Source organism: Schistocerca americana, chromosome X (assembly GCF_021461395.2).
Source record: "Schistocerca americana isolate TAMUIC-IGC-003095 chromosome X, iqSchAmer2.1, whole genome shotgun sequence".
In the NCBI taxonomy this organism is placed as follows: Eukaryota; Metazoa; Arthropoda; class Insecta; order Orthoptera; family Acrididae; genus Schistocerca; species Schistocerca americana.
The window spans coordinates 583100225-583120797 of record NC_060130.1 but is presented as its reverse complement, the minus strand read 5'-3'; the positions used below and the strand labels follow the sequence as shown (position 1 = coordinate 583120797).

At 41.4% G+C, this 20573-nt stretch overlaps 1 protein-coding gene across 1 annotated transcript in view; it reads right to left on the bottom strand.

Moving 5' to 3' along the window:
* Window positions 1–20573, bottom strand: part of LOC124555493 (protein FAM91A1) — a 169651-nt gene that overhangs the window by 76657 nt on the left and 72421 nt on the right. The window contains exons 4-6 of the mRNA XM_047129418.1: window positions 11475–11575; window positions 11225–11384; window positions 10950–11098 (exon numbers count right to left, since the gene is read on the bottom strand). Of these exons, the coding sequence (XP_046985374.1) occupies window positions 10950–11098; window positions 11225–11384; window positions 11475–11575 (410 nt within the window). The remainder of the gene's footprint in view (window positions 1–10949; window positions 11099–11224; window positions 11385–11474; window positions 11576–20573) is intronic.

Sequence of the window (20573 nt, the reverse complement as noted above, 5' to 3'; positions counted from 1 at the left end):
AGTGTAAAAGGCACCAATGGCCAAACGGATGCCATGATGGTGGATAGTATTGAGACGGCATAAGAGGGACAGATATGCAGATGCATAAATCAAACATCCATAGTCTAGTTTTGAACAGATAAGGGACAAGTACAAACAGAGGAGCGTGTTTCGATTTGCACCCCAGGAAGTACCATTGAGGACCCGTAGGACACTGAGGGACCACATACAGTGGGCAGTCAGGTAAGACATGTGGGAGGATGAAGAAAATTTCCTATCACGCACGAGCCCCAGGAATTACATAGTTTCAATGAAAAGAAGAGCGAGGGGCCCAAGATGTAAAGATGGTGGAAGAAACCAATCACGCTGCCAGAAATGCATACAAACGGTTTTGTCAATGAAAAGTGGGCAGGAGATGCCCGGCGGGACACAGGCCATTATAGGGCTAATGGTGATAGCAAAGAGGACGACGTTCTGGACGGAATCCTGAGGCACACTGTTTTCCTGAATAAAGGTGTCCGACTAGGCAGAACCCACATGGACCTTGAAAACTCGGTAAAATTCCTGCAAGAAACAGGGCAGGTGGCCACAGAAGCCCCACGTGTAGAGAGTACAGAGGATACCAGTTCTCCAGCAGGTGTTGTAGGCTTTCTCCAAATCGAAAAAAACAGCCACAGTCTGGGTTTCAACAGAAAACCATTCATTATGTGGGTGGAAAAAGTGATGAGATGGTCAACTGCAGAATGTCGTGCTCAAAATCCACACAGTGCAGTGGTTACTAAATTGCGAGACCTGAGCCACCATGCCAGCCGGGCATGAATCATATATTCCATCACCTTGCACACACAGCTGGTGAGAGAAATAGGGTGATAGCTAGAAGGAAGGTGTTTGTCCTTACTGGGTTTAGGTATTGGAATGACAGTGGTTTCACGCCAGCATTTGGGAAACTTGCCCTCTGCCCAGATGCGGTTGTATGTATTACGCAGAAAGTGCTTGCCAGCAAGAGAAAGGTGCTGCAACATCTGAATGTGAACAGCTTCTGGCCCTGAGAAGGAGGATCGGGATGAAGTGAGAGTGTCTAGCTCCCTCATAGTAAAGGTGGCAATGCAGCACTCACAATTCGGAGAAGCAAAGGGTATCGCCCAAGTCTCCTCCACTTGTTTCCAATGGAGAATGGCAGAGTAATAGTGGGGGCAACTCTTAATCTCAAAAAAATGGCAGCCCAAGGTGTTGGAGGCAGCAATAGGATCCACGATGACGTTGTCTGTTACTGTCAGGGTAGAAATTGGGGAATGGATCTTGGTCCCAGAGAGCCCTCACAGGTTGGCCCACATAATGGAAGAGGGAGTGGAACTGCTAAAAAAAAAAAAAGAACACACACACAAGGGAATGAAATCCAGCTAGCGTTTTTGCTATCCCGAAGAACGCGACAACACTGTGCACGCATCTGTTTATAACGAATGTAGTTTTCCGTCGTAGGATGACAGTTAAAAACACAGAGAGCACGTCTCTGCATGTGAATTGCGTCACAGCATGCCTCAGTCAACCAAGGGGCCAGGACACATGGAAAAGAAAAGCTGCAAGGAATGGAACGTTCTGCAACATTTAAGGTTAACGCTTGTAAGATACTCCACCTGGTCATAACAACTGGGGAAATCTTACTTGTTGAAGGTCACCAGGAAGGAGTAAAGCCTCCAGTTGGCCTTAGTAAGCTGCCATTTGGGTGTGTACGGAGGTGGGGTATGAGTCAGCAAATGGACAGCACACTGGAAATGGTCACTCGTGTATGTGTCAGAGAGAACAGACCACTAGAGACGATGGGCAATGTAGGATAGGTCCAAATAGGAATATGTGGGAGAGGAGTCTGAAAGGAACGTGGGCACTCCTGTGTTAACGCTGAAGGTGTTAAGCTGGGCAAGGTCAGCCAAGAAGGCACCTCTCAGACAGGTTCTGCGAGGAGCCCGAAGGGGACGATGGGCATTAAAGCGACTGAGCAGCAGAAAGGGTTGAGGTAGCTGCCCAATAAGCTGGAGGAAGTTTGCCCTGGTGACATCGAATGATGAAGGGTTGTAAACAGTACAAAGCGAAAAGGTTAAGTGAAGAAGGAAAAGGTGAACTGCAACAGCCTGAAGACAGGTAGTCAGGAAGATGGGTTGACTATGAACGTCATCCCATATGAGCAGCATGACTCCCCCATGAGATGGAATGCTGACTTCAGGTGGAAGGTCAAACCAGAATGGGAAGAAATGTGAAAGCTCAAAGCGGTCATGAGAATGCAATTATGTTTCCTGAAGGCAGAGAACAATTGGACATTGTGATTCTAAGAGCAGCTGTAAATCCTCTTTGTTGGATCAAAGGCCATGAACGTTCTATTGGAGGAGAGTCATGACAAGGAAGAAATGAAGGGGTGTCACCTCAGCAGCTGCCAAGAGCCAGCCTGTGAAGACTCGCTGCTACAGAGCACAGAGGCAGGAGGATCCTGCTGCATTGTGTCTACAAAAGCATCGGCTTTCTTCTGCTTTCAGCTTGCGGAGTCCAGCATAGAAAAATAGTTGGTGGTGCGCACTGGTGACACAGAGGCCAGCCGGGCGAGTGTATCACGTGGTGACACCATCAAAGAGGATGATCTAGTCAGCGAGGGAGAAGACCATTTGTCTTTGTTTCACTTCTTCAAGCCTTTCTGGTTACCAGAGGAAGACTCAGGTGTTGGTTGGTTGGAGGGATGTAGGAAGTCTTCACGAGAGTATTACTTCTGTCCTTTCCAGCCTGCCGGTTGTGCAGCTGGTGACTTCACCCAGTGAGGTGAGAGTTTGATGGCTTTTTGCACAGCTGGACAAAGAGACGGTGATGTTACCATGACACTAGGCGACTTCACAACCTCAGAGCTGAATTTGAGGTCACATGTCTGGGTGGTCATGTCCTTCATGGAGAGAGATGCAGCAAGAACAGTACAGTAAGTGCCAGACACTACAATGCAGAGTTTGCAACTTGCCAATAACTTGCGAGTGACCGGGTAAGGTACTTCTTCCTTTACCCAGATTTCCTGGACAGCCTGCTCATCACGATACACGGGACAATCTCAAGAGGCAGCGGCATGGTTGCCACTGCAGTTGATACAGTGGGGAGAAGGAGGTGGGCAATCGCCCTAATGAGCCTACCTACCACAGATTACACATCTGGCTGGTTGAAATGATGACACTGGTAGCAGTGTATCGGGTTTGGAATGTACAGTCGGACTGTGATAACTTCACAGCCTGCTTTGATTTTGGACACAAGCACCACTCTATCAAAGATGAGAAAAAGAGTGTGTGTGGGCACTAAGGAGGCATCTACCTTTTTCATCACACGATGGACGGTAATGACACCCTGATCAGACATTTGGATTTTGGTCTCAGTCAGACCATCGAGCAGCGTAGTGTAAATAACACCATGGGAAGAAGTCAGAGTTCTATGGGCCTCAACATGAACAGGATAGCCATGGAGAAGTAAAGCGGCAAGCAGTTGCTGTGCTTGAGAATCAGTAGTAGTCTCCAAACGCAAAGTGCCATTGTGTATCAAGAGCAGGATTTCACAGGGCCGGCAACTGGATCAACACCCTTCTGAATTAGAAATGTATTTATTGTTGCAAAGGACTGACCATCTTCAGTACATGGAACCATGAGGAACTGTCATGCAGCTGGGAGGGTCTTTGAATTGGGAGCTTCATTCCATTTACGTTTGGTAGATGTGGACTGCAAAGATGATGAGTGGCTCATTGGAAGAATGTACCCCATGATTGCCAGCATCTCCGATGGCATGCTCCTTCCAACTGTGAGCCCCTTTCACAAGGGGACACAACTGCCTTATGTGGTTGTTCACACCTCAAGTCACACCTCCCGGACACCTGACAGAGGGACCAATCCACAATTTGGGAATGTAACAGCACAGACAATCACCCTCCCTGGACCTGGCCTATACAAGGGGGTATGTGTGAACCCTACCTGTCAACTCGGGGCTGGGAATTATGTGTTACCCAGTCACCTGTTGCATGTCAGACGAGTGGGCCAGCCTTCAGGGGTGCACAGGGAGGAGGAAGATGAAAAAGAAGAGCCTAAAATGCCAAAGCGCAGGAAGGCTGTGAGAAGGTAATAAGGAAAGGAAAAAGGAATTGAAAACAGTGGTACGACTGTTCTTATGTCAACTACAAACAATGTGGAACATTCCCAAAAACACCCCAGACATGTTCCCCAAGAGAGAGGAAAAAGAATAGCAAGAGGATAGACATACAGCATGGAAGGGAAAAGATGTTGCAAAGGCTGGGGACCTGTGGTAACCAAGCACGAACCTGCCACCCGCCAAAGAGAGAGAGCCCCTTGGGGGCAGAAAATCTGTGACTGCTCTTATTTTCTCTGGATCAGTCTGCACTCCACTGCCATTAACTTAGGTTCCCCAAGATTTTTATTTCTTGGGTGATAAAGAGGCACTTTTTCTTATTCAGGCGGAAGCCTGCAGTCAGAAAACACTTCAATGTGGTTCTGATATGGCTTTAACATTCTTCTGATGTCTTTGATAAAACAGCAATGCCATGCAGACAATGAAGACACATTGTCCATTGAAGGTGTCAGAGAAGGTTGCCAATCATACACTCTAAGGTGCCTGGAGCATTACAGAGTGCAAATGGCATTGAAGGCAGTTTTTTCCCAGTCAATCTCATTGGCCTTGATTTGCCAGTAGCCTCTTCATGTCCATTGTTGCGAAATACTTAGCTCCTTATAAGCAGACTAGCATGTCAGATGGCGTATGGCGATGGACTTCATCCCACAAGTTCTTTGATTCAACTCTTTTCTGTTTTCCTTGACATGCTGGCACCACCTGATAAATTTCTCTGTTGTTGTGACATACTTTACTAGAAGAGCTTGCTTTTTTACTTGCCTTCTGCGATTCCTTTCATCAAGTGTGAGATTTTGTCACATCTGTCATATTTGGAATCACAATGTGGCATGCTGTCAAAACATTATGCATCTAAGGCTATTTAATTTCCCCTATCTGTTGGGCCCTCTTCTTCAATTGATTTTCCACTAAGTCGACTTGTTGCTATTTATCAACCAAATTTTTTTATGCAGTTCGGCCTTTAATTTGTCCCATCTATCAAGCTTCTCTTCATTATTTTCAAACTGCTGCTGGGCTGCGCCACCCAAGTAAAAGTATACATTTGCCAATCACATCATGCCATGCCTCCTGTTGTATTTGACACCTCTATCGAAGCTATTCCGCTGTTTTGTCAGGTCCTGATCAACATCCCCAGAAAACTATGATGGATGGATGATGTGTAGCTAATGTACTGCTGACTAAGAATCCATTTGTCCACTGAATATATGGACATGGGGAACAATACTGTTTGTATTCTGTTTCTGTCCTTGTAGCCAATGGCCTTTACGTTGCCTAATTAGAGGCATGGTAATGTACATGTTCTGAACTACCCGGTGTCTTCACCAAACAATGTCATGTCATAACCACAATCAAGTCCAAATCTGAAAAAAGGGGTTGTCAATAAAGTAAAACATTTAGCACTGGGACCACCGTAGAGCCAGAACAGACCTGCCTCCTGGAAGGAGAGTGCTGCTATTAATGCAGACATCAAGTGTTAACATTGCAGAATGTGCAAACATTACAAACAGCAAAATTTTGAGAACCTTCTAGAGATGACAAATACAAAATAACAAACATTTGCTGATGATCAGATTTGAACTAGTGACATGCAGCACGCCAGCCAGTGACACAAACCACTACTCCAAAATGCATGCAGTATAGCTCATGGGAGTATCACTGTAATAACAATTAACAGTAGAGATGACAACCCTTAGATTTATAAACTTCAAAAGATGCAAAATCAATTTATGTTTCCTCTTTTGTGTGTTTGTCAGTGGCACTCCAACTGTTCATGCTTCAGCAATACACAAGTAACCACTTACTTAAATGATACTTATTATTCATTTCACTATTTGAGGAGAACAATATGGTTTGCCTTCCAAGAAAAACTATAGCCACTCTTCTCCCTCATTCAGGAGGATAAAAACACATTATGTATAAAATCATCTTACAGCAATAACAATGACAAAAATAATAAAGCATTGTTATATCCGAGAAATAAATTTTATGAGAATCATGCTGGCAAGTTTAAACTAGCTTTGCGTAGCTTATTACAGACTATAATGGAAGGTTAGGATTTAGCATCCCAATGACACTGAGGCCATCAGAAACTGCTCATAAGCTCAGATGGCAAGATGGAGAAGGAAATCATCCATGTCCTGTTCAAAGAAACAATCCTGGCAGTGACCTTAATGATTTAGTGAACAAATGGAAAACCTAAATCTGGATAACCTTACACAGATCTTAACATCACTTCTCCTAAACATTTAGTACACTAACCACTGCACCACCTTACTCAGCAAAAAAGATTATTAGATGGTATAGGCTACATTACCAATAGATTTATTACCTATGTGTGTTATTATACAGTTTCATTCAACAGCTTTCATTCTGTCACACTTCATAAGTATTTTAAACAGTGATTAAAAGAACAAGAAAGAGGATCAGCCCAAAGGGGATTTTGGAATGCAGAACACGATGACATGGACAGTTCCATAATGCATCATTCAGAAATAGGAACCGGTCATGGGGAGGAAAAAGGCGTGGGGGAGGGATTCTAATAATGTAATTGAGATATCCTAAGAAGTATGATCTGAAACTAAATGGTTACTTCTGATCTGAAGCCCAGTTTGGAGGTGGCCTCTGATACATATGGCCAGTTGATTTATTACCCAGTCCTTGCAGGATGTTTTCAAGTTGTCATAGCAGACTTGATAGTTGACAGATGACGGCTTCATATGTTGCTCTACCAATGGTGGTAAAAAACTATCCATCACAAGACTGGAGAGAGGCAGGGGGATTGGGTGGGAGGGTTGCAAGGTGGGTTATAAACTTGGGTCATTACCAAAGATTTAGTCGCTGGAGTATGGGGTTTTAGGAGATGCAGAAAGGATCTCCCATGAATTGTTCAAGTTTGAGGTGGTATAGTATGAGAAAGGAATGTCTTTATGATTGGTTAACATTAATGCAAAGGGTATTAGGAGTTGCGTCTACAGTAAGGGAAATACTACACTACTGGCCATTAAAATTGCTACACCACGAAGATGACGTGCTACAGATGAGAAATTTAACCGACAGGAGAAAGATGCTGTGATATGCAAATGATTAGCTTTTAAGAGCATTCACAGAAGGTTGGCACCGGTGGCGACACCTACAACGTGCTGACATGAGGAAAGTTTCCAACCGATTTCTCATACACAAACAGCAGTTGACCAGTGTTGCCTGGTGAAACATTGTTGTGATGCCTCATGTACGGAGGAGAAATGCGTACCATCACGTTTCCGACTTTGATAAAGGTTGGATTGTAGCCTATCACGATTGCGGTTTATCGTATCACGACATTGCTGCTCACGTTGGTCAAGATCTAATGGCTGTTAGCAGAATTTGGAATCGGTGAGTTCAGGACGGTAATACGGAACGCCGTGCTGGATCCCAACGACCTAGTATCACTAGCAGTCGAGATGACAGGCATCTTGTCCACATGGTTGTAACGGATCATGCAGCCACGTCTCGATCCCTGAGTCAACAGATAGGGACATTTGCGAGACAACTATCTGCACAAACAGTTTGACAATGTTTGCAGCAGCATGGACTATCAGCTTAGAGACCATGGCTGCAGTTACCCTTGACACTGCATCACAGACAGGAGCGCCTGCGATGGTGAACTCAACGACAAACCTGGGTGCACGAATAGCAAAATGTCATTTTTTCGGATGAATCCAGGTTCTGTTTACAGCATCATGATGGTCGCATCCGTGTTTGGTGACACTGCGGTGAACGCACATTGGAAGCATGTATTCGTCATCGCCATACTGGCGTGCCACCCGGCGTGATGGTATGGGGTGCCATTGGTTACACGTCTCGGTCACCTCTTGTTCGCAATGACGGCACTTTGAACAGTGGACATTACATTTCAGATGTGTTATGACCCGTGGCTCTACCCTTCATTCGATCCCTGCGAAACCCTACATTTCAGCAGGATAATGCACAACCGCATGTTGCAGGTCCCGTACAGGCCTTTCTGGATACAGAAAATGTTCGACTGCTGCCCTGGCCAGCACATTCTTCAGATCCCTCACCAATTGAAAACGTCTGGTCAATGATGGTCAAGCAACTGGCTCGTCACAATACGCGAGTCACTACTCTTGATGAACTGTGGTATCGTGTTGAAGCTGCATGGGCAGCTGTACCCGTAAACGCCATCCAAGCTCTGTTTGACTCAATGCCCAGACGTATCAAGGCCATTATTACGGTCAGAGGTGATTGTTCTGGGTACTGATTTCTCATGATCTTTGCACCCAAACTGTGTGAAAATGTAATCATATGTCAGTTCTAGTATAATATATTTGTTCACTGAATACCCGTTTATCATCTGCATTTCTTCTTGCTGTAGCAATTTTAATGCCCAGTAGTGTATTTGGCCAGAAGTCTTTGGTCCCCTATTGCTGTTGATTCAAAAGATGCCAGCTATGTTACCAACAGTATGTAGGACTATTTCTTGCTACAATTTCAGCGCATAACATCCAAGGAATGCTTTCTACAGAGGTCTGATATGATAAAGAACGTATTTTTCCATTCTTCCTAAAATAAATTCCAGTTATCAAATTATGTCACATACTGACTGGACCTAGAACTTCTCCACTTTATCCCAAAAATGTCTGATAGTATTCATGTCACAACTATTAGCAGGTCATCCAGCAAATTCACCAGATTTTCTCAGAGTGAGGCTGACATATAAAGGGTTTGTTTTGACACTTTTACCACAGTATCATACTTTTGCTATTGGCTGAAATGTTTCTACTGACATCTATATTAATTCTGCCATCAACTGAATGGTCTAAGGGAAAACCAAGTGAATCAATGACAGATTATCCTACCATGACTAAATATACCTGTTGCATATTAGGCATTGACTCTTGTGATCACTAGCTTCTGGGAAGTAATATGGTCATGAAAACTGTCCTATCAACTAGCATGAGATGATTTTTTTCACTGATCTCTGTAGTAGTTGCAACAAAAGTCCTCCAACAAGAATATCTGGTAGTTGGTTCATACAGTACATTTTACAGTTTGTCAGCTCCTCTGAGTCAATTTTTAAGGGTTGTCAGAATGATGCTGGAGTTTGATATTTCCCAAACATTTCCCTTCACAATAAACCTGGTATCAGCAGACCCATGCAAACATAAATGTGAGACCTGTGAGAGTGTAAACCATAGCCTGGGGGTTGCAAAATAATGCACCATTAAAACTCACTCAGCTATCTCCATTGAGTCATTTGAGAGGCAAAAGTATATATTACAAATTGTGGTTGCACTTATATGCCTCACATGCTTAGTCTGATGTCACACAGGACCCTTCCTATTTTTCAGATCCCATTTCTTCACCTTTTGGTCTTCCTAAATCTCTCCATCTTCTTTGTAAAATTACTTCACTTTATTTGATCTTCTTTGCTCAGGGTCTTCTGCCAATCTCACATCCTCCCCATGACACACACACACACACAAAATCCTCCTTACTGCAGCAATTTCACACCCTCTTTCCAAGCTCCACACTATTTTCCACAACATTTCTCTAATTGGCCCTTCTGCTTTCCTGCCCTAGTGAGAATAACCACCTCTCATATAAAGACACAACATTTTTGTTTTATGATGTTTTGTTTATTGTTAATCAGGACTTTCCTTTATTGCAGTAATATATTTGTATTACACAGATGGGACAGTATGTAGTAGAGACAAACAGAAGAATCATATCACTGCTGGGAGTTCACAAATACTGTGGGAATTTCATTTGTTAAAAACACTAACAGCGAAGGGCTCTAATTCTTAATTACTGTATAACAAATATTTCATAAAGGCTGAAGAAGAATTGTCCAGTTTCTTCTGAGTCCAAGAATTCTTCATCAGGTCTTGGTGTCAAGGCAGAATGCATAGCAAGTTTCTAGTTTATCCATGCAAATTCATAGGAAATGAGAGAACAGATAGAAAAAGACAGTGTATCCTGGACTGGCAATGGGTTCCTGTATCTGTGCCATAGAAACAAAGACATAAAACACTGTGATCCACTCTCGCATCTTTTGTAAGACTTTTGAAATTATTACATTTTTAGCCAATTAATGTGGTAACAATTGTTGACAATAACTTCTGTTGCAATGGTGGAAAGGGCTGCAGATCATAAAAAAGAAATGAAGTGATCATATGGCAATGCCAGCTGGGAGAGCCCTTCTGGGATAGTTCAGCCGCCTTATGCAAGTCTTTTTATTTGATGCCACTTCAGCAACTTGTGCAAATGATGTGGAGGACAACACAACACCCATTCCTGAGTGGATAAAATCTGTCCCAGCTGGAAATTGAACCCAGGGCCCCATGATCTACAGGCAGCAATGCTAGCAACTAGACCACGCAAATGCAATAATAGACACTATATGTGTACGTTTACATGGACATTAAACATTTTCTGTGTGTCTTAGCATTAGACATTGTTACCACAGTTAGTATGTTAGAAATGTATTAATTTCCAAAGTCACGGAACATTGTAATTGCTCTTTCACCCAATAGATTTGGAAGTATGGGACATAGTATTTTATATGGTTGTTCCATTAGTGTAAAAACATTTTTCTCCACTTCACATATACAGTGTCCTCAATATGTCCTTGGATTTTGTAAGGGGAATTATAAAAATTCTGTGTGTCAGTTTAAATGGAGGTACACACTGTATTCTTGATTACCTGATCCTGAGAAACATTAATACTCTTCAGCTAGCTGTGGGGAGGGGAAGAGAGATTATAAATAATTGCTGAATATAGCACCCATATTAATTACAAATTAACCACCACAGTTACTTACTTCTTACTAGAAGGATCACCCGCTTTCCAGATAGCATTTGTATCCTCTTGATCATCTTCAACACATTTTTTGTACGCAAATCCAAGACGACAATACAAGGAAACAGCATTTTTTACTGCCTGAGGATCAATCTGGAGTACATTTGCTAACTACGAAGAAAAATGACAAACAGATTTGTAAGTTCAGTAATGGTGTATCAATCACTTATCTTATACACACTTTCTATTTAGTGTAGAACACTGTAAATAATGGAATATTAATATTGTACTAATCACCTCACCCACTGTTGTATGTTCATCAATGGATACAAAAATTTTGTAAAGTAATGTTTCAAAATAATCACCCAGTACACGATTCATTACAAATCCTTTCAAGGGTGGTACAATTATACAGTCATCATCTTCAATAGGAACATCCAGGTAGATAAGGCCCTTCCTGTGATAAGAAGTACAGGTAATGAGAGGATTATTTTGAAATAAGTTTTTTTGCAAGAGAATGTACATCAATACAAGAGACAGTACTTACAAATAGAGATTATGTATCAGATTAATATCAAGATCACCAGCTTTCTGAGTGCCATTATCAATAATTTTATCTATAACTTTCTTCTCTTCTTCACTTATCAACTGCAATAAACAAAGAACAAAATTTATATTTTCAGTTGGGCATTATAAGATAAGTTCCGTTTTCTTTTCTTAAGACTGCCAACAATAAAAAATGGTTCAGTCTTGCATTTAACATATTTCTTGTATTACTGTTTGTGAAAATTGCAACAGCCAGAAGGAGTTCCCTAACTCACTTCAGAATCAGAGGATGTGTATAAAAGTGAAACCATAACAGGCAGTTAAGGTTGCAGAGAGACAGCGTGCACATAGGGCCAGCAGTGCCCTCTTTTGCGCGACTGAGCAGGTCAGTGTTATGCCACACTCAATTGGTACAGAGCTGTCAAACAAAATGGAAATGTGTGAGCAAGTGCAGGTGTGCCTTGTCGACATCAAATGGTGTAATATCAGCATGTGAGCAAGTTCCAACAGGGCCAGAATGATTGGTCTCCGGAAAACAGGTTTGTCTCTCAATGGCACTGCGGTGTGTATGTGGCACACTGTTATGATATGAACGTGTGTATAGAACAAGTGGATAGAGAAGGGTCGTACACAGCAATGAATAGGCACTGGACCACACAATGTGACCACAGTGCAGGATGACCACTATCTCGTCCGCTGGCTGTAACCAATAGAACAGCTTTATACACAGAGCTGACTCACTAATGGAGCATTGTAATGGGTGTGGACATCTCTAAGTTAATGTTTGGACACCATCTGCTGAGGGCTGGACTGGTGACACACACATCATTGTGTAGGCTTCCACTGACCAGAAACCACAAACATTTCAATTCAAACTGTATGTAAAAACCATCGCCGACATGCTGAGTGGCAAAATGTGATATTTTTGGACTAATCCCACTTCAACCTGTGCTACAATGACAGCTGCATACATGGTAGATGCTACAATGGTGAACACAATCAGGCAGACTACATTGTTGAGCAGAATAGTACGTAAATGGCACATGTGATTGTTTGGGTCGCTATTGGCAATAACATGCAATCTTATTTCCTACATATTGAAGGCAATCTGAATGGTAACAGCTACATCAGAGAGGGTGTAGTGCCCAATGCACTGCAGGCAGCTTCACACCTCATATTTTATCAGGACAATGCCCAGCCATATGTGGCAAGGAATGTGCAAATGTTTTTTTTCAAGAATTATGGATACCGCAGCTTCCCTATCCAGCACATTTGCCTGACATGTTGCCCTTCAAACATTTCAGCATGTGGTTGGTTGGCAACTTGTTCATTGAAGTCTTCATGCAACCACTGTCAATGCTTTGTGGATACACCTACAAACCATGTGGCAGTGTGTTCTTCAGCAGCATATCCAGACCCTCTTCAATTCCATGACATGGCATGTAGAGGATCTGAGTACCAAACGTGGCAGCTTTGCACTGCACTAAATCCTGGCAGTCAAAGTGTGTGTACAGTTCTGTAATTCTAATGATCTGTATAGTGTCATGTCCCTGACTGCAGAATAAATTTCATTGTAATCATGTCTCTCTTGGTGTTGCACTTTTCACAAACAGTAATATACATTTTCTTCTTCATGGAGCTGAAGACTATGACCTATTACTAATATAAATATGTAAATAACAGTTTGATTTGAAATTTATATTTTTTCAGTGAGGGGGTGGATATAGGTATTTCTAATCCAGTGTGTGTCAATTGTGTACCAGTACTGACTCCATAGGTTATTTATTCATGATGTGTGTGTGTGTGTGTGTGTGTGTGTGTGTGTGTGTGTGTGTGTATATAACAGACAAGTTCTGTATCATAAGAACCGTTATTGGCAAAATATTTTAATACTTTTACTTCATGATAACTACAAACATGTTGTCAATGGCAGCTTGGTAATCCAATCATTAGTACACCATCAAGCATTATGAATACAGGGCATTTTAGGAGGAATAGTAAATATTTTAGGAGGTGGTAATGTAGATTAATTCAAACAAAACATCCCATATAACATGTGCCCAAATTTTACTCTTTACAGAGATATAGCTAGTTATAGATATACATTTTCATTTTGCATGTTTGTACTGAAGTTTAGTGCACTGAATATGTGTGGTGAAACTGTGTGACAAGTGCTCATTCCCCATCACACACTATGCACACATTGCAGAAACACAAGGCCAGCAGTTTCCACAGTCAGTATCACATAGCATGCACTCGTCACTGAATGGCCCTGCCACACAGCTACAGAAACATATACTCTGCACAACTTTGTCTTGATGTTTGGTTTGTTGGGCGCTCAACTGCACAGTCATCAACACCCATACAAAGTCCCAATTTTTACACAACCCAATTTTTGTACACAGTCCAATCTAGCCACTGTCATGAATGATGAAGAAGAAGAAGAAGAAGAAGAAGAAGAAGAAGAAGAAGAAGAAGATGATGATGATGATGATGAGGAGGAGGAGGAGGAGGAGGAGGACAACACAAACACCCAGTCCCCAGGCAGAGAAAATCCACAACTTTGTCACAACACATCAGTACTAATGGGCCTGGAAAATGTTGGAATGCATTTAGAATTAGAATTATTTTGTAGCTGTCTATTTTCTGTGTTTCTTACAGAGAAAATGTATGCTGTATATCTAAGAGTCATCAAATATTACCACAGCAATTGAATATGGTTATGTATAATGAAAACTAAACAGATAATCAAATAGTGAAAGTTACTGAAGGTCACTGATTTAGCTGTGTAACTGCAAATTCGTGTGACCGAATAGTTAAAGGACTAATGTTCGCATTCAGTCTGCAGCTAAAATTGCACTGACACTGAGATGTATTTTGGACATGACAAACGTAAAAGATTTATGTTAGGAGCATGATAACTTGATATAATTATCAACTTTGTTTGTAATTGACAAAAAAATTCAACCACGCTACACTGTAGTCTGGCTCTCATGAGTAAATTGAGCAAATGAACTAAAAGGACTTATTACAATTGAGAATATTAACTACAATGGCCATAAAGAGGAAAAAAGCACAAGACATAGTGGTAAGCAGTAGTGGGAATTATCTGAATAAATTTCTACCTAGATAATTGTTCGAACAAGTAGGTCATTGAAACAAATTTCTTCATGAATAAATTATTTTTAGCTTAAATAAAAATAGTATAGAATGTAACTGCATTTTTCCTTGTTTACTTTTTGTACAAAATTCTACAAGTAGGTTTTGTTTCCTTTGCTCAATGCAGTTTCTGTTTCATAAATAACTTACAAACAGTTTCTTCGGTAGTAAAGTTCCAGACTACAAAGCTTAAGGTTAGGAGTTTTATCTCCCACTGGTCCTTTTGATTTTTTCTTTTACTTAACACTTCTATCATTCTAATAATGACAAAGCTGCCAAGTCAAGCTGCACTGTTTTCAAGAGTACATGTTTAACGTTTAACTCTAGGTTCCTATCTAACTGGCTGCACAAGTTCAGAGGGAGGGGGGGGGGGGGGGGGGGGAAGAAGTGAAGGGCACACCACCATACCTAATAAAGCAACAAAGTGTTTAAACCAACCTATGCAAGATAAAAATACTCCACTGGGGTACAGCCTTAGCAGTTACACTACCGACACGGCCCAATTTAACAGACTCTGCACTTGTCTCTACTCCCCTATCCCTTTGCTAAAAAACATGTTGAAATACCATGTAAGTAGTTAGAGATGAGATGCAGCCAACAATTTCTTTGTGTTTTCTTTAAGAAGTAATAAACAGCTGTTTATAAAAATGTCTTCTTCAGAAGGATAATAGTGACAACTGGGTTACACGTTGTAGTGGAAGTACGTTGAAAAATAGTAAAAAGTGTCAATAAAATATAAAATTTCACTTCCATAATATTAAAAACATGCACAACATGGTGGTTATCATTGAATAGTACATCACCAATGTACAGATTATGCACTAGTGTTGGGTACATGATGCTTGGGCTAAGGAAAGCTTCTGGTGTGAGAAGGCACTGTTTTGATGATTTTCAACGAAATGCCCATATATTTAGAAACAGCTTTTGAGACCTGGCCAGGTAAGAATTTTAAAATTTTGTACATGGCTGGAGCAGCAACCACAGGATGAACCCCTCATAAGAAATAATAAAAGCCAGTCAGTTATAAAATGGAAGGCTTATTTAAACCCTTTGACCATGGTGTCAACATTTATAAATTTATATATTTTACTGATTCAGCTCTTTTTCAATCTATCTCTGCTAAAACATGATGTTTTTATAAACATTTAATCCATGGTCCAGGAGTTCAAATAAACTTCCCATTTTGCAACTGATTGGCTGTTTATTATTTCTTTATGAAGATTTTATCCTGCAGCAGCTGCTCCAGTCAGGGTTACAAAATTTTAAAATCATCTGTGTTGGTAGTGCTAAAAATGAGTGAACAAATTAAGAACTCGGTGGTTTTTAACCACTAACATCAAAACACTTTACATTTAAAGTCTCCTAAAACATTTTTGGAATGCTGCTGGATGTCCAAAGTCATCTGAAAGTGTTTTGGGCTAACTCTGAGTAAGATGACCATTAGAAGATGAAATATGTTTTTGATCTGGCATTCGTCAATGCAGCTACATAGAGGGCGAGATTGAAAGTTTTGAGTTTGAGGCACAGAGTGTTTGAGGGCATGGATTACAATATTGCAGCACACTGGCAACTTTTTCACCAAGAAAGTGTCAAGAGTTGATTGGAAGACTTTTTTCAGCTCTTTACAACCACAGCAATTATTGTTGGAACATCTTACCCATAATTTAAGAACACATAGTTCACTTGTATTGCTGTCCTTGAACAACAAAATTTATTTTGAACATTATTTGGGAGTAGAAGCTAATGTGGAATCATAATGAATTTCTTTGCCAAAACTACACCAGAACTGATGATATCTCAATTTTTGCAGGTGATTTGAAAGTCTTCCATTGTTTTTCTGAAATAAAGACAATTTCAGGACATATAACACACAGATATACTCTTTGAAGGTGTAGAATGCATTTTCTGTAATGTGTCACAATGCCAAATCTTCGAAAGAAATAAACTTTCCGGTGAGATGTTTGGGAAAAAAAGAGAGTTGTTTTAAAGACTGATTTAAAAGTAACAAAATGTTTAAAAGCAAGAAAATGTACATTTGTTTAATAAATAACAATGAACTGGGCCAATAAATATTGCTGAATTTCAATTTACAAATTATTCATTACACTTTCTAGTCCCAGATTACAAATACATATTTTTATTCATGTAAATGAATACTGTTTCAAATAAATACCGTAGTTTCATTTGTTACTCACAAATAATAAACAAAAATTTTTATCTGTATTTGTTATTCATCATACAAATAAATTCTGTCCCGCTCTGATGCTAAGGGAAGCACACTGCGCATGCACATACTGCTAAATCATTGGTTGTGTGCAAATGAGTGCAATTGTGAGAGGAGGAGGAGGAGGAGGAGGAGGAGGAGGAGGAGAAGAAGGAGAAGAAGAAGAAGAAGAAGCACTGAGAACCCTATCATTAATTGCAATTGCAGAGACTGTCAGACTTTTAACTTCTTGTTGAGGAACGCTGTTTCCCTGATCAAACCAGAAAGACGACACACCATATACTCAATATTATGAAGTAACATTGGAAAATAAGGACCATACAAAAGCTGAAATATGTTCACAGGAAGACTCACCTAAGGAGTTTTTTGAAGACTGTTATTCTCCCATCTCCAGCAGAGTAGTCATGGTGTCTTGTGCAGAATAACATTTTATGAACCCACATGGAAATATTTTAAGAAGCTGCCTGGATTGAAAAACTCAGATGAAGCTGTAGTTCACAATTTGCTTCAGTATCTTTCCCACAGAGCCAATGATGGCAACATTATCATTTTTATGTGGGCTGACCTGGTTCTCTTTGTGTCAAGGAAGGGGACAGATTGAATCTCTCCATAAGGAAATTGACTTATTTCTTAGAACAAATAGAAAATATTGAGGTAGGTTCATTTAAGGTTCCTAGTGAGATGTTAAAGAGACAGATAATGCACAGTCTGACTGCCCCATGAAGAATGGGCAGTAATCTGCTACATCACAGGTTGCAGTGAAGCCTCAGGTGCAGCTCTACAGATCACTATTTGGCAGTGTAAAAGCTCTAGTCTGACTGGCAGTCTTTCTTGTAGCTGCAGCTTGCTGGAATGCCTTATGGCAGGCTGTTCCAACCAAGCTCCAGGGAGCCGGAGCGCTCATTGTGGCAGCTCGGAGCCCACATGGAGGGGGAAAGCGAACTCACTGCCCCCTGGCCGCATGCAGCCGCAACTGACGTAATAATCCGTGTTCAATGACAGCTATGACTGGCCACGGGAACCCTGTACCTCTATTGGAGGATACCTTTCTATTCATTGAGAGGGATGGTCGTCCGCAGTGTCTTGTATGTCATAAAGTATTTAATTCTGCGAAGAGGCACAATATACAACGATATTATACACGTATTCACGCAGCGCACTACGATCAGGTAGAAGGCGTTGCACGGAGAGAACTGGTAGCCAGGCTTAAGAACGACATACCAGGAGACGTAAGTTTAAAAACGGTTTCGTAATACGGAGGGTATCAAAACATGTAACATAGTTTGTGTCCTGTAACACCTTTATAATTTTCAGGTGAATGAGAGCGGAGAAAACACTACTGAATCTGCAATTCAAGCAAGCTACAGGATCGCTCAATTCATTGTGATGGGTGGCAAGCCGTTTTCGGTGGGACCACTCGTAAAATCGTGCATGGTAGCAGTTGCAGAATGTTTGTTTCCAAGTCGAAGCACACAATGTCTCGTCCAATCCTGGACATGGCAGCGGATTTAGAGACACAGCTCAGGAAAAAGGCGGAGAGCTTTGTTACATTTTCGCTAGCGCTTGACGAAAGCACCGACATATCTGACTGTGCTCAGCTTGCAGTCTTTGTGTGTGGTGTCAACATGATGGAGCTGCAAGTAACTGAAGAACTCTTGGATGTGGTACCACTCGATTACACCGCAACAGGACGTGACATTTTTGAAGCTGTTGGTGAATCAGTGGACAATATAAATTTGCCGCGGGATAAGCTCCATTCTGTAGCAACAGACAGTGCACCACAAATGATCGGGCGTCACCAAGGATTTGCTTCTAGTTTGAAAAATAAACTCAGGGACGAATTTGGGAAAGACATTTTGACTCTTCATTGTTTTATTCACTAAGAGGCACTGTGTGCTGAAACAGTAGAGCTAGATGGCGTAATGAAAGATGTCGTGAAGTGTGTGTATTTTGTGCGGCGTCACGGTATGAATCATGGCCAATTCAAAGGATTCCTGAAAGATATCGAAGCAGAGTATGGGGATATACCTTACCACAGTACAGTTCGTTGGCCGAGTCGGGGAAAAGTTCTTGATGTTTTCTTTGCCATTCGTAAGGAAATATCCCTTTTTCTCGAAACGAAAGGGGAAGAAATGCGTTGTCTGAAAGATATGAAATGGATATCAGATCTGGCGTTCCTAGCCGACATAACTATGCATCTAAATAATTTAAATCTGTCATTGCAGGGCAAAGGGCACCTAATCGTTGACATGCGCGACCAGATCAAAGCGTTCATGGAAAATTTACGTTTATTTGAGAGGCAGATGAGTAATGGACATTTAACGTTCTTCAATCGTCTTGCTTCTTTAAAACTACCTGAAGGTACTACTTTCGACAATTACCAAACAAAGTTAAAGCAGCTCATCACGTCATTTGAAACACGATTCCGAGACCTCACTAGTTTGGAAAGGGAACTTAAGGTGTTCAGCACTCCTTTTTCAGTTTCCCCCGACGCCTTGTCATCGTCAGTTCAATTGGAGATTATTGATTTGCAAAATTCAACTTTGCTGAAAGAGAGGTACCACAACATGTTGGAGTTGTCACGATGGTATCGTTCATTACAGCAAAAAACATTTCCCAAGCTTCACAACAATGCCGCTCAGATCATGTGCATGTTTGGATCTAGGTATTGTTGTGAGCAGCTTTTCTCAGCAATGAAAAGAGTAAAAAGTAAGGAACGATCCTTTTAGGTTGCAACAATGAAGGCCATCCTCCGCATTAACGCTGCGAACACTTTGACGCCTGATATTTCCGATCTTGTAATGAAAAGAAAATGTCAACCTACAGCAATTTCTTGTAAAACAGTTGTTTCTTATTTATTTCCTGAACATCCTATTTCCTGGTGGAGCATGTCACCACGTGTTAGCAGCTGAGAGTATGAGGTTGTCGATCTTGTAAGACGCAGCTGGCACATCAAAACGCTTGCCTTGCCGCCTGCCTCAGGCAGCCGTGCCACGTGCCGGCGTGCCGGCCCACTTGAATGGTCACAGCGAGCAACACGGCTCCCTGGAGCAGGGAGCGCTCCGCGGCTCACAACGGAGCCGACGAGCTGGAACAGCCTGCTTTATGGTGTTAAGGAACTTAGAACACAATTTCTTCTTCTACCCTTTTGCAAGTCAGTGACATTTTCCCTTCATTTGGGAGTGTTGGATGGAATACCAGCTCATACTGGGCAAGGGTGGGAAGGAAATTAGCTTTGGACTTGTTCCGAAAAGGAAATGTTGGCATTAAGGATATAACCATTGGAAACTTGAATATGGATGGTCAGACTTGGATTTGATCCTCACTGTTCACTGTCAAACACTATGCCCTTTCACCCAGTGAGAATGATGAAAGAATGGTTGGAGTCAATGGAATTCTCATGTGACATGTGTCCCAGTGATGAACTACTAACAGTGTTTTTCCAAAAGAACACACATCTCCGCAGCACATATACTTACTTTGACTCCTTTTTTAAAAGATAGCTCTATAATTTTCATTATCTACATAGTTAAGTTGAGATCCTTGTTCCCTGTATCACATAAAGTTTCACTATCTTGCCTAATGATGATTACTGAAACAGATACAGAGCTTAAAGGTATAAAGAGCAGGTAGCATTGACCAATTCACAGTTCAGGAAACCTAGTTCCATGATTCTCAATCATAATCAAGAATGGATGATACCCTGCGGTGCTAACC